Genomic DNA, 14,663 nt, shown 5'->3' with positions numbered 1-14,663 from the left:
TAAAACGAGTCCTGATGTGTAATAAATTATCATAAAGGGACGCGTTATCAGGCCATGTATAGGATTTATGACTAGGTGGTGCCAGCTGAAATCCATCCACTTCTAGGGGAAGCTGGCTATCTAGAGAGGAAGACCCTAAGCCAGGGGTACAGCATCCGATATTAAAGTATGTAAGGAGTGATGACATTAGAGAAAATTGGAAGGCTGCCTTGGAGGAAGCCAGAACTCTTCTTAAATACTCTGAACACCTTAGTAGCAGAAATATAACTCACAATAATGACTAACGGTATTGTGTGAATCTATGAATTATGGAACAAATCAGTTAAATTTGAGAACCCATTCAGCCTCTCTTACATAACAATATATGATTAGTGAAAAGAACAAATTCTTCATATTGATGTGATTCAAAACTGACACTAGTGTGTGGGTCAGTGATTCATCTAATCCCATATCTTGGATTGAATCCGTAGCCCCGGACTTTCATCTTCATAAAGCAGTACACTAATAGCAATAGAGTTAACATTCTTCTTGTATTTTCGTTCTAGGGTGGTCAGAGGATGTATTTCTAGGTCAGGTTATTGGTGACAGAGCAAAAGACACAACTCTAAGGAATATCCCATAAACACTTAGGCCCATATTTATACTTTTTGACGCTAAACTGCGCTAACGCAGTTTAGCGTCAAAAAGTTTTGCGCCGGCTAACGCCATTCTGAAGCGCCATGCGGGCGCCGTATTTATTGAATGGCGTTAGCCGGCGCAAGCAGACCGGCGCTGCCTGGTGTGCGCTAGAAAAACCACGTACACCAGACAGCGCCGGCGTAGGGGGAAAATGGCGCATGGGCGTCTTAAAATGGGGCAAGTCAGGTTACGTCGAAAAAATCGTCGTAACTCGACTTGCGCCATTTTTTTTCGACGCCCATCCCCCATCAACATGACTCCTATCATTGTAAAGATAGGAGTCATGCCCCCTTGCCCAATGGCCATGCCCAGGGGACTTATGTCCCCTGGGCATGGTCATTGGGCATAGTGGCATGTAGGGGGGCACAAATAAGGCCCCCCTATGCCACAAAAAAAAATGAAAAATAACAAAAATTATACTTACCTGAACTTACCTGTACTTCACTGGGATGGGTCCCTCCATCCTTGGGTGTCCTCCTGGGGTGGGCAGGGGTGGCAGGGGGGGTCCCTGGGGGCAGGGGAGGGCACTGTGGGCTCATTTTGAGCCCACTTGTCCCTTAACGCCATCCCTGACCCAGGCGTTAAAAAGCTGCGCAAATGCGCCGTTTTTGGCCACGCCCACTCCCGGGCGTCATTTTTGCCCGGGAGTATAAATACCACGTAAAGGCCTGGGAGTCATTTTTTAGACGGGAACGCCTCCCTTGCATATCATTAACGCAAGGAAGGGGTTCACGCTAAAAAATGACGCACATTCCGGGAACTTTGGCGCTATACGCCTCTAACGCCATAGTATAAATATGGCGTTAGTTGGCGTTAGTTTAGCGTCGAATTTGCGTCGAAAAAAACGACGCAAATTCGGCGCAAACGGAGTATAAATACGGCCCTTAGAGCTGCCTTTTCTAACCTATCCTGGATAGTAGCAGGTGTTGGTGAGTAGTTTGAGTGCAGGGACTTAAGTAAAGCCTTTATGAAAAAAAGCGCAAAACAATACTTTCATAGGCTGGTTAATCCTATGTAACTTTGATTCAACTCTACAACAGTGTCTCTGCTCCTGAAACTAAATCGCCAAAGGTGTGTTACAAGTCGTATTTTCCCTTCCTACAGGTGATCTCAATACTAAAATTAGTGACCTGTGAAAAGGAAATCCCCACCCACCATATGTTAAGGGCTAGAGAGTCAGTTCTCCCTGGTAAGCCGCGCCTCTCCCCCAGAAAAATATATCGGAGTGAGTCTGCTGTCATTCCTTTAAATTGGGTTGTTCTCCTTAATATATTCACTGCTTTCCAATTTAGAACGAGGTGGCTGTGTTCATGAGTGACCATCTCCCACTAGCCCTGACTCTGCTAATGTTACCTCAAGCCTCCTGTCATTCACATGCTTGTACTTATCTAATAAAAGTAGAGTAAATACGTCAATTTATGAGTCCTTGTGTATTACCTATGGTGAATGTTTTGAAGATGCCTAGAACTAGAGTGTTGAGTGGAAGAAGCTGTTCCGGATTCAACATAAACTATAGCAGGAGTTTGACCCTTCTTCATTAATGAACTTAGTGAGAACTCTGAAGCTACATCTAAAAATAGTGGCACTAGATATTTCCTCTTCCGGTCCTAACTGGGTGTCAGGGAGGAAAGTTTCTCAGTACATTTTAAAGAGGAAACAAGTAGAAGATGTCATAGACGTAGTGGGATATACCCTATGCAGGTTTACATTGATCCAATAGTTTATCGGTGTTGGACAAGAGGTCAGAGACACGGCTGATAGCTTTAGCCTGTGTGATTGGTCACGGAACATGTTTGCAAGGCAGATATTTCCATGGTTTCCAGTGGTTTATTACTGGTCCTCTCTTTCCATTGTCCAGACCAGCTAGTTCACTTGACTAGTGCTAACTGTTCTTCTATTTCTCGAATGAAGGACCACTTTGACAATGGCTAAAAAATTAGACTTTCATTTTTTGCATGAAGCTATAATATCTTGGCAATTTCCGATTCCAAACTGCTTTATACCAACAACCTGACTCCTATTGCAAAGATTTAAGACTCTACATAAAGCTTTCCTATTGCATGTGCAAGTATAATAAGCTTGTGAGTAAGTTCCTTCTATTTAGCACTTTTTCCTGAAACGTTCAGAGCAGGTGTCTCCAGCAGATCAGGAGCTACTGGTAGCCCAACAGGTCCCTAGAAGTAGTTCCCTGAAGTGCAGCCCAAAACAGTAAATAATTCAGGGTGTCCAGCCATGTTTCATTGGAGTGACTTCCAGCCAAACCGAATGCATGGTGACATGTTAGCACATACATGCACATGTACACACACACACACAAACAAACATACACCCAAACACAGTGACTGCCTGCAGTAGCTGCAACATGACCACGTATTTCCAATTACATTTTAGCAAAGTCACATGGAGAATAGTCACTTTGCAATCCCCACTCTACTGGTCAATCAATGTATGTGTAAACGGACAGAAAATAAATGCCAGCAATAGTTACACTGGAGTCAGTAGTGTGTGGGACTGCCAGAGACAGAGTTGAAGTGTTTTAAAAACTATATGTTAAAAATTCCACTGCCAAGAAGGGCAATGGCTGGTTTGAGTGGGGAAGGCTTTATTTGTACCAGACAGTGGGGAAGGTGTTTGCATGTATGTATGTGTATTTGTTTACATTATTCTGTGTGCATGTTTATGAATATCTGTGCATTTATGTATGTGCTGTGTCTCTCCTAGAATTACATCACCTCTCCTAGAAGCCATTCCTGATGTAAGGGACCCCAAACGTATCTGGTCACCCAATATAACAGGTTAAATTCCGGCAAATACATTTCTACTTCTGACATACGGTCGGCAATTTTGGTGTTACTACAATATCAAATTTTAAATATCATTGAGCCATAATATTGCATCCACAAGATAGGTTACAACAATAGCATGAAGGCAAGTACATATAGGCAACTATACATGTATTTGCATTCTAGCCTCCACATCTACATATCTTGGACATAGAAATATATTCCACGTATACAGATTTGGAGTTTAGAACACAAATTCAATACTTACCTCTATATGTGTACCATCATGATACAGTATTCAATATTCTGGATATTATGGCCCGTATTTATACTTTTTTAGCGCCGTTTTTGTGTAGTTTTTTTACGCAAAAACGGCGCAAACTTGCAAAATACCATTGTATTTTGTAGGTTTGCGCCGTTTTGCGTCAAAAAGCGGCGCAAATGCGGCGCTAAAAAAAGTATAAATACGGGTACATATTTTGGTGTCACTAACTATTGTAATATAAATATGGGTGGTCAATTCTAGGTATCCTGCAACATGTGGTCACTGTTGTAATTGTCTCTGATGTGGTTACTGGTGCATCAGTTGTCAAAGTCATTAGTAGCTCTGGACTATTTTCATCAACCAGAAGCAGCTCTTGTTATTGAAAAGGATGGAGGTTTAGAGAGTGCTCAGTAAGCATTTTGTATTCTACTGTTAAAAGCAACAAGAAAAGGAACTTGGCCTTTTCATGCGATTACAGCTGAGACCTGAAAATCTCACGTATGCAGGTTATGCAGGAAGCCCAGATAATTAACATTACCACCTTAATGTAGTTAATCAAAATAAACTTGACAGTGTACCTTTGTGTCTCAGAGAAATGTGAGCATCAAATTTCAAAGATGACCCTTGAGGCCTGGAAATTATGCTTGTAGATGTATTACATGAGCTTCCCTTCATCCAGGTCTTCTTTTTTTGGTCCACGATAAATTGGCACTCCCATGAATGGAAGGACAGCTATGCTTTGTGAGATTGGTCTACAGGTTTAAAAACCTATATACCTTCTAGGTCCGTGGTGTGGGACAATATTGGAATCTCAACTCTGCGGGACGTTCTACACAATGGTGTGTTGAAATAATTTCAGGAGTTACAGGAGTAATACGCTCTCACCGATTGCAGTTTTTCAGATACTTGCAACTCCAGCATGTGCTGCTGCCGGCGCTTAAGACCACAGCTGAGATACCAGAGTTCTTATCATTGGAAGTACCAGACTCTAAGGTAGTGATACGTAGGGAATGGGTACAGGAGAAAGGAGAATTTGATGATGATGATTGGAAAGAGGCTCTCAGAGAGCCAGCCATAGCTTCACAGTTTGGACACATTCAGCTGAAACTGCTCCACCGGGTATTCTACATCAGGGCAAGGCTCTGTTGCATGGGATTGATATCAGATGGAGGGTGCTTGAGGTGCGGTAGTTCCCCGGGGAATGTTTGTCATATGTTTTGGCACTACCCTGTTCTTTCTCCCTTCTTGAAAGGGTTTTGGGGAGTTTGGAGAGAGTGATGGGCTTGAGAATCTCGAGAGATCCCAGATTGGTGTTACTTATTGTGACAGACCAGTTGGGCGGCACATGATACCAGAGGACACTCCTATGGTTGGACCTACTGGTGGCCAAGAGAGATATTGCAAAGGCCTGGAAGGAGGTGGCTGCCCCATTGGTTGAGGTTTGGGCTAAAGGCATGGACTTTCCATATACAAGGCAGGAGGCTGTCCTAAAAAACACTACAACTTATGGAAGGGCTGGGTGGAAGCTAGGGGAATACACCTGGAACCCTGCCCGAACATCCCATGGTCTAACAAAGGTAAAGGAAGTCAACAAGAAAGGGAGGGGCTAGATTAGGGAGCGAGGAGGGGCAACGCAGGTATGGATTCCATAAGTATTTAAGTTCTACCTACAAGATGAAGTAGAAATGTCACTGTGCAATATTGTTATGCTTGATGTCATATATTATGCTTGTAATGATTGTGACCAATTCACCTCAGTTGGAAAATCAATAAAGAGTTTCTCAGAAAAAAAAAGAAAAGCTATTTTCCTTCTAGTGTGTGCTGTGAATTATTTTGTGCTTGGTGCCTGTTGGAGTGTGTTTTTCAAAAGCAATATTAATGTGAAAAGCTTGCAATATATTGTGTGATTAAGCTCCATAGAAAATGTGTTAACATAGAAAATAATCCACACGTTTGAAATGTGCCCACGGAGAGTGGCTACCAATGTATACGAAGACTAATGAAACTTATTAATGATGAATTAATTATATACTACTGTTTTGAATTTGCATTAGCATATCATAATTAGAGTCATGTATTAGGAGTTTGCTTATTTAATTATTAGGCCTTAGCTTAGTGAGGGTCTGGGCCTAGATGCCTGTTCTCATATTAAACTGTATTTTCTAACGTACTGTGCTGTTTTCTGAAAGGACACAAAGCTGTACTTTTCCAGAAGTTATGTGTGTGTAGCCGTAGTAAATTCTTTCTCATGGGACTCGACTTGCTCAAGGAGACATTCTTGCCGAATGCAACAGTGTAATTCTCAACAGGTGAAAGGCTGCCTGGAGTAGAGGAAAACAATGGAGCCACTGACTGGAGCGTAAAGTGTAACTTTTCTTACCTGACCCAATAACATGGACCAATCAGCGACATGAGACCAATCAGCGACATGAGAACTGTGGTTTGTGGAAAATTCTAGTAAAGTGCTTGGAAGATTATTGGACAAAGATAAAGATGCACCTAGTATTATCCAATGAGGAATTATGAGCTAATTAGGGAGATTTGATTTAATGGAGTGACCAAAGGACAGGCACATCCTTTTGAGACGCATAGAGACAGAGACTTTTCACTTCTTTTGCTTGTCCTTTATCTTTTGAACCATCCTCTACTTACTTTATACTTACTTCTCCTCCATATGAGGGAAGAGTCCTATTCCTTAGCTATGCTATATTGAGACTTAGCACTGTTCTATCTCTGCTGATGGCGAATCAACTGATATCCTGAGGACGAAGACTGACGCTGTTTGCTGACCTGTTGGACTGGTAACTATCTGATGCAGAAATTGTAATTGTCTGTTTGCCTTTTCCTTCTAGGTACCAACTGCTATTTTGATAAGGGCCATAGTTAGATGTTTTCTAAATTCGTGTTTTTCTAAAATGTTTTGCATGAAGCCCAACATGCTGATGCTAATTCGAGGTTAGTTAAGGTGTTCACAACTAATCTGACGCAAATAGACAAATGACTGAGTTCTTGCTTTGTTGAATCATGTACTAATGAGACTCTGCTAAGTTGATACATATGAATGATGTGCTTAAATACTAAATGATCATAATTTATGCCTTAATTAAGTTGTGTTCTGATGACCAAATAATAGTGGTTTTGACGAGCTTATTGCTATTGAGACTAATAAACATGATTTTAGAAATAGGGAAATAACTATCCTAACACTTAACTAAACTAGCGTGGTTATTCATGACTGAAAGTTCATGGTGTTTTCAACTTATTGATTCTTAATAAATGTTACTAACTGTTGATTAGTTACTGTGATTATTGATTGGGTTATTGATCTATTGACTTTGTGATGTCAAAGAGACATCTCGTCCTGGGAAGTCCCCGAACGTGGTTCAAAGGTTCATCGACCTAGACATGTCTCCTTGTAAGTTTACTTATCAAGGCTCTGACGCGCTATGATGCCCTTGTCTGAAAACAATTGTTTTATGATTCCCCCAAATAAATTAATTTTGACTTCTCTGAAACTTGATTTAAGAAAATTGACCAAAGTCAAGACACTTGTCACATAAGTACCTTGAATCTGCCATGTGATTTAGCATGAAATCATTGTGCACAGTGGTGCATGCACTGATATATTGAAGCTGCAGGAGAAGAAGATCCTCCACCTCGGAGTATTGGCTGGTGAACTGTAGTATAATCTGGATAAGGAAGGAGGGGCATGAGAAAGGAAGTCTCAGCAGGCAATGAAGACACTATTGGCTTGAGTCACAAGCAATGTTTGTATCTTACTCTTGGAGAACTCCTGGCTTACTTCTGAAGTTCTGAGTAAGACCTATGTACTTCAAGAGTATGTCACATGTACTTCCTGTCAAATGTTTGTAAACTGAGTCCTAAGTGTTGCATTTTAACCTTAAGGTGGTGGGGATAGGGGCTGTCAGATGAAATAATTCTACTAGTGTTATTTTTTCACTGTAATAGGGAGGCAAAGAATCACTTCCTGAAATTCTGTTTTGAGAATCACCTCATTATCATCCAGGCACAATATATCGCATTTTACAAACGTTGCTAGGTTTCTCCTCTTCATCCACCAGAAGAGGAAACACAAGCGGGGGACCTCTAACTTAAATGACTGGTATATTTGATATGATGTTTCCCAGAAAGTTACAGCATGAAGAAGTTCATTCTGGACTCATCGGAGTACAGAGAAGATGCTCCATTTATCTGATTAAATGGTACTTAAATCTTACGGAAAAGGTCTCAATAAAGTAACATCTAATTATCAATCCACATCAATAGCAGTGACACCCTAAAATTTCCATGTATATGGACTGAACATTATAAATCAACGAGAAAATGTCATGACCTGCTTACTTTTATAATCTTCTTTATGCATGTCTTTTGAGCTGATGTGTACATCTTCACATCACTAAGGGCCAGATGTACGAATTTTTGGGTTTGCGACTCACAAATTGCGAGTCTGAGCGACTCGCAATTTGTGAGTCGCAAACCCGGATGCAGGATGGTGTCCCTGACACCATCTGCGAATCGCAAGGGGGTCGCAAAGACCCACCACATTAATATTAAGAAGTGGGTCGCAATTTGCGACCACCTTAAGATTCGCAGCACTCACAGGGATGGTAGCCTGCTGGAGATAGCAGACCACCATGTCTGTGACTGCTTTTAAATAAAGCAGTTTTTTTTTGTATTGCAGCCCATTTTCCTGAAAGGAAAACGAGTTGTAATACAAACGAAAAAATGAAACGTTTTTGTTTCATTTTTTCAGAGCAGGCAGTGGTCCATAGGTCCATAGGACAACTGCCTACTCTGAAAAAAAAAAATCAGGGCCATTCACAAAGGGGAACGGGTGCCATGGGGACCCCTTCCCTTTTGAGAATGGGTTACTACCAGTATGACACTGGTGGTAACTGTGAATTGCTTTGCGACTGCGTTCGCGGTCACAAAGCAATTCTACATCGCGATGCGAATCGCAAATAGGAAGGGGAACACCCCTTCCTATTTGCGAGTCGCATTCCCATTTTGCGAGTCGGTAACCAGGTTACCGACTCGCAAAATGGGAATGAGCATCGCGATGTGCTTTTTGCATGGCGCAAACAGCGAAATTCGCTGTTTGCGCCATGCAAAAAGCTTGCTACATCTGGCCCTTAGACTCAGTCATCAGCAGGATGCTCTAGTATCTACACTGTTTTTCCCAATGTGCACCTATCACTGATAAAATTTACATTTATACGAAGAAACTAGTGCATACTGAAAATAGCAAAATGATACAGACAAAGCCAGGTTAAGGTATATGTTTTGAATTTGCATCATTGGTTGTTCAAATTCATCTTTTGTTCAGTTTGTGCAGTTGCATCCTGCTATTTTGTATACACACAGACAAAGCAATTATTGAAGTTGTCTCAGAAAGTGTGATCAATACAAATGCCCATATCCTGCCTTTCTCAAAATAGGTCACTGTACCACCCTTCTGCTTCCATGCAGTGGTAACTTACTATTCTTCTGAAATGTATTTTATGAAAGTCGGGCTGTATTTAAATATGGCTTTGTTCCCTCTTTTTAGGTATAAAGGTGAGAGATTGTGTACAAAACGTCACTGCGCTGGAAACGGACATCCATGCATTAATTAACATCTCTGACAGAACAATTAACACCATATTGGAAGCAAATCTGTCCTCCTCCAAGGTACGAGTGTTCTTGCCTTGACGCATTTACGAATACGTTTGCATGTGTTAGCATTTTCGAATTTTTTTATGTGTGAGGATATAAATCAACATTTGGGGCAGCATCAACTAAATTCCGTACGTGCTAGGAAATTCTGGAGTGGTGCTGCTCATTTTTTCAACTGTATAATAGGTACAAGAGTTGAGTAGCTCCCATTGAGACCAGACCTGCCAACCCACATGGTGCCACCATGTGTCACACAATACTGGCTCCCTTCACACGGTCACTGTGTCATAGTGACAGAGAAAATGAGCTGGAAACCACTGCAAAGGGTGGATTTCCAGCTGTCCTTCAAGGCCTTGAACAGCCAATGACGAACTTGCCACCGGCCTCAGCAAGTTTTGTTTGGGTGGAGGGGTATGATGGTGGGGAGGGAGAGGGCAAAAGTGCCTCTTATGTTCTTAGATTATTTTTGGCACAATGCTCTGCGCCCAGGGCCCGCTCCCTGCTCACAGTGATTTTTGTGTTGTAGTTGACAGGTGAGCAGTCCACTTTGTTGTGGGTGGTCATATGGGACCCATCATGCAATATTTAGGGGCATATTTATACTCCGTTTGCGCTGAATTTACTTCGTTTTTTTCGACGCAAAACTAACTCCATATTTATACTTTGGCGTTAGACGCGTCTAGCGCCAAAGTTCATGGAGTTAGCGTCATTTTTTGGCGTGAACACCTTCCTTGCGTTAATGATATGCAAGGGAGGCGTTCCCGTCTTAAAAAATGACTCCCAGGCATGTGCGTGGTATTTATACTCCCGGGCAAAAATGACGCCCGGGAGTGGGCGGGGCAAAAAACCCTGCATTTGCGCCTCTTTTTAACTTTAACGCCTGAGTCAGGGCAGGCGTTAAGGGACCTGTGGGCTCAGAATGAGCCCAGAGGTGCCCTCCCCTGCCCCCAGGGAAACCCCCTGCCACCCTTGCCCACCCCAGGAGGACACCCAAGGATGGAGGGACCCATCTCAGGGAAGAAAAGGTAAGTTGTGGTAAGTATTTTTTTTTTGTGGCATAGGGGGGCCTGATTTGTGCCCCCCTACATGCCACTATGCCCAATGGCCATGCTCAGGGGACGTAAGTCCCCTGGGCATGGCCATTGGGCAAGGGGGCATGACTCCTGTCTTTGCTAAGACAGGAGTCATGTTGATGGGGGATGGGCGCCAAAAAAAATGGCGCAAATCGGGTTAAGATGATTTTTTTGCCTCAACCTGACTTGCCCCATTTTGAGACGCCCATACGCCATTTTCCCCTACGCCGGCACTGCCTGGTGTACGTGTTTTTTTTTCACGCACACCAGGCAGCGCCGGTCGGCTAACGCCGGCTAACGCCATTCTATAAATACAGCGCCTGCATGGCGCTTCAGAATGGCGTTAGCCGGCGCAAATTTTTTTGACGCTAAACTGCGTTAGCGCAGTTTAGCGTCAAAAAGTATAAATACGGGCCTTAATGTCGCCGTTTGATGCACCACCTCAAATTCGGTCAGTTGTAGGTTCATAGTTTAGATTAATAGGTGCTTACAGCACTGCAATTGTAGTCATTATATAGAGTTGTGGTTGGTCAAGTGGTAAAAAGGCCTCCTGCTCCTTGGAGATTGTCAGTATTTGTGAGGCGTCTCTTATTGATGTCTCAGAGCACCAGACTAGCTGGGCCGGTGTCACTGAAGCCCAGGGGTGTTTTGGCGGTTGCTAACACTTTTCCTGGATAATTATCCTAATTTCATGCCAGCACTTGTTCAGGTGACCACATGTGTGTTGCATGCAATAGGTTTATTTGTCATTGAATCCACACGCTGCCGCAAGTCTGCAACTAGAGGGGTAACTGTGGGGCTTTCAATACAAGTTATAAATGCACTCTTTTGGGGGTGGTTTCTACAATCCACGTTAGATGGAAAGTCAGTTCACAGAGGTACGGTCTAGTAAGAGAATAAACAGCTGCAAAATACTGTCAGGTTACCACAGCTGGCTTAGCAGTAACTGAACTAACTGTGCAGACGACTGCCTGAGTTTGAGGCAGAAATGAGAGGATAGTCCAATTCTCAAATATGAAGCGCTTCTTCACTGATATCCAGGGGCGGTCCAATGTGGACCGGTCGGTACGGCTGTACGTAGGAATCTTGTCCGCATTTTGTTACCAATAAAGCTTTTTGATGACAGGGTTTGCTTGCCATCAGCAAATACTATTGACGCATGCTACTGTGGCTAATTCCAGTTGAATGATCGGGTGAAATCCCTAAGGTTTCTTCACTTTTACAGGTGGAAAACAGGTAAGGAAACAATTTCTTGAAACTTACGGATGTAAAAACCTGGTCTTCCCTTTCTGGATTAACTGTGTTAGTTAATTCTTCAGGAGTTCCCATCATAATCGTTTTGACCTAGTCGACTGGGCAATGTAGTGCTTTACAGACAATCAAATTCACCAGCGATAAAAATAAAGATTGGAAGCAACATAGCATCTATAACAAGAAAATAGATTAGAATAGAAACAGTTAGTCTGAAAATGTAATCTGAACAGATATATCTTTAGGTCTTCACAGAAGGAAATGCATTTAAGATTGGGCCTACCGACCTGGATGAGCAAAAACATATCTTTTAATTGTTTTCTACAATTCCAAGGACCTAGTTAAAGCTTTGCATTTATCCTGAAACGTGTATGCACTATACCAATGTTGAGACGTGTTTTGAGGCCACTAGACATTATGCTTAACTAATTTAGCATGGAGTTTGATGGCTTGATATGGGACTGGAGACCTAAACCTAAATCACTTGTCTTTTACTATAATTGTTGGATAAATATGTCAGGCTGTGCTTTGATCAGAAAATCCCAAGATTCCAAACGAACTTCCAATGTCGGATACCAGCCTGAGATCAGTTTATTTATTTGTTCAGTTTTATATAGAGTGAACCAGCCAGGTCTTCCTCAGAGAAAATTGCACAAGGTACATGAACAGCAATACCTAAATATCTTTACAGTTAGGAATTAAGCAATTAAAATCGTCATATCAGGTCAGTTAAATTGAACAGAATTTAATTATCAAAAAGACATAACCATGAAACAAAAGTGATAAACAGAGGTTACTAAAACTGAATGTGGATGATTTTCTGTAATTGAAACGAGTCTTTGAAAATACAAAAGTGCCAGTGGGTTAGCAGTGTTTCTTAAAAAATTCAATAGAGGGGAATCATACATTTGTTGTGGCCACCGAAACAAAGCAGAAACTCCCAAGATCCAATCCACACACCTATTTTTAGTTGTAAATATGTGTTCATGGCCAAAATACCTAATTTACATCTGCCAGGGATTGACAAAATGATTCCTAGCAGGTGGAATTGATCAAATGCTGTAGATTTCTCCGACACAAGTAGAAAGCCGAGTCAAAGGTATGGGATGCGGTCATTACAAGGCAGGGTTTGCCTCCTAAATTTGTGAACATCCAGAAGCATGCAAGTTTGTGGGGATTCACAGAAGAAATCGGACACTAACTCACACCGGATGTTACTCCTGATTTGGGGTGGAGTATCTCCCTTTGAGGATGGGAAGGGACTGGGTCACTTCCAAATTTGCTGTGGGTGTGTAGGAAGGAGAAGTGTTTCTTATTGGGGGGAGACATTTTTAATGTGCCCCTGAACTGTGTTTGTTGATAACCTGTAAATAAATCAAACTAAGGTTCATGCCCTGTCACACTGTGAAAGTTACCTACAGGTGACCCAAAGGGTGCTTTGCGCTGATTTGATCTTTGCTTCAAGAGGGCATCACATGAGGTAGTCACGTATGCAGTACCTGGACATTCCCACACTACCACCTAAGGGTTTTAACATAAAGCCCTATCTCCAAAAAGTTGTAGTCAGGGCTTTTTGCCAAAAACATTGAGGCCCATATTTATACTTTTTTTGACGCAAAAGCGGCGCAAACTTACAAAATACAATTGTATTGTAACGTGATTTATGATATATAGGTGAAAGATAAATATTTGAGAAGGAAAATAAAACAAATGATGCAAAATGATTAAAAGGTTCAACCTTTACTGCTAAAAGAAAAATAGCAATAATACCCACTCAATAATAAAATGCCGCATTCACAGTCAGTCAATCAGACACAAATTTTTATTCGGCTGATTTCGAGCCATGAAAGCACAGAATAAACAGTACAGTCATAAACACTACATTGAATTAGTAAAAACAAAATTAAAATTGGATCGAGTCCAATACATAGGGTCACAAAATCTCATGATAGAAGGAACATCCATCACACCCCCCCATAGGCATTTCTGATCCAAACTGCACAAAGAGTAAAATTTAGAACTGCTACACAGGGGTCCAACTCACACACACAGTTGTTGCAAATAAAGCAGTGCTTCTCTATGAGGTCTGATCATGGATGAACAGAAAGTGGTCTAAGGAAGCGCTTACCGGTATGACAAAAAAAGATAAAGTACATAGAGGGTATTTACGAGAAAGTGGTGCGTCAGTCCCGATGTGCCACTTTTCTTGCATCACCCCTGCCCTATCTAACATCACCATGGTTGCGCTGTATTTACAATATGGCACACCATGGTGGTCATTAGGACAATAGCACCAACATTTTTGATGCTATTGTGGTGCTTTGCTGCACTAGCGTCAAACATTTTGGCTCTAGTGCAGCAAAGCACAGGGAGGCCCATTGATTAAAAAAGGTGTGTCATTTTAACACCTGCTCTGAGCATTACAAATGTTGAAAATTTCACTGCGCCATATGTTCGGACCTCCCTGCTTTGGAATGCCCCCCCCATTGCACACAATATGCCTGACGGAGGCATAATGTGGTGCAAGGTGTTGCAAAGTGGCACAGTGTAACCATTGTGCCACTTTGTAAATGTTGCGCTGGGGAAAAGCCATTGTAGTGCCACCTTAGTATAAACAAATTACACTATTGTGGCGCAAGGTGCTGCTAGGGGCTTGTAAGTATACCCCATAGTGCTTTGCTTTGATAAGTCATTGCAAGGGCAAATAGGCAAAGGTGTGCTCCAATCAACTTTTTTGGTTAAGGCCACTTTTAATAAAGAAGGTTAAAACACATCCTGTTAAGCAAAAACCTACTCTTTGCATCAAAAATTGACATCAAATAAAGTTCACAACCCAGCAATGTTTTAATAGAGTTATAGTTGACACTACTACTTAGTTTGTCAAAGTTTGCTTGATAGAGTATGTGCTGTCTTTCCATAAATGCTTCTTTCACCATG

General features: G+C 41.9%; 1 protein-coding gene across 1 annotated transcript in view; it reads left to right on the top strand.

The window, feature by feature from the left end:
- Window positions 1-14,663, top strand: part of ABCA13 (ATP binding cassette subfamily A member 13) — a 2,435,905-nt gene that overhangs the window by 525,754 nt on the left and 1,895,488 nt on the right. Inside the window, exon 14 of the mRNA XM_069216941.1 lies at window positions 9,296-9,417. Within this exon, the coding sequence (XP_069073042.1) occupies window positions 9,296-9,417 (122 nt within the window). The remainder of the gene's footprint in view (window positions 1-9,295; window positions 9,418-14,663) is intronic.

This window comes from Pleurodeles waltl, chromosome 2_1 (assembly GCF_031143425.1).
Source record: "Pleurodeles waltl isolate 20211129_DDA chromosome 2_1, aPleWal1.hap1.20221129, whole genome shotgun sequence".
NCBI lineage: Eukaryota > Metazoa > Chordata > Amphibia > Caudata > Salamandridae > Pleurodeles > Pleurodeles waltl.
This window is presented reverse-complemented; position numbering and strand designations above follow the sequence as displayed.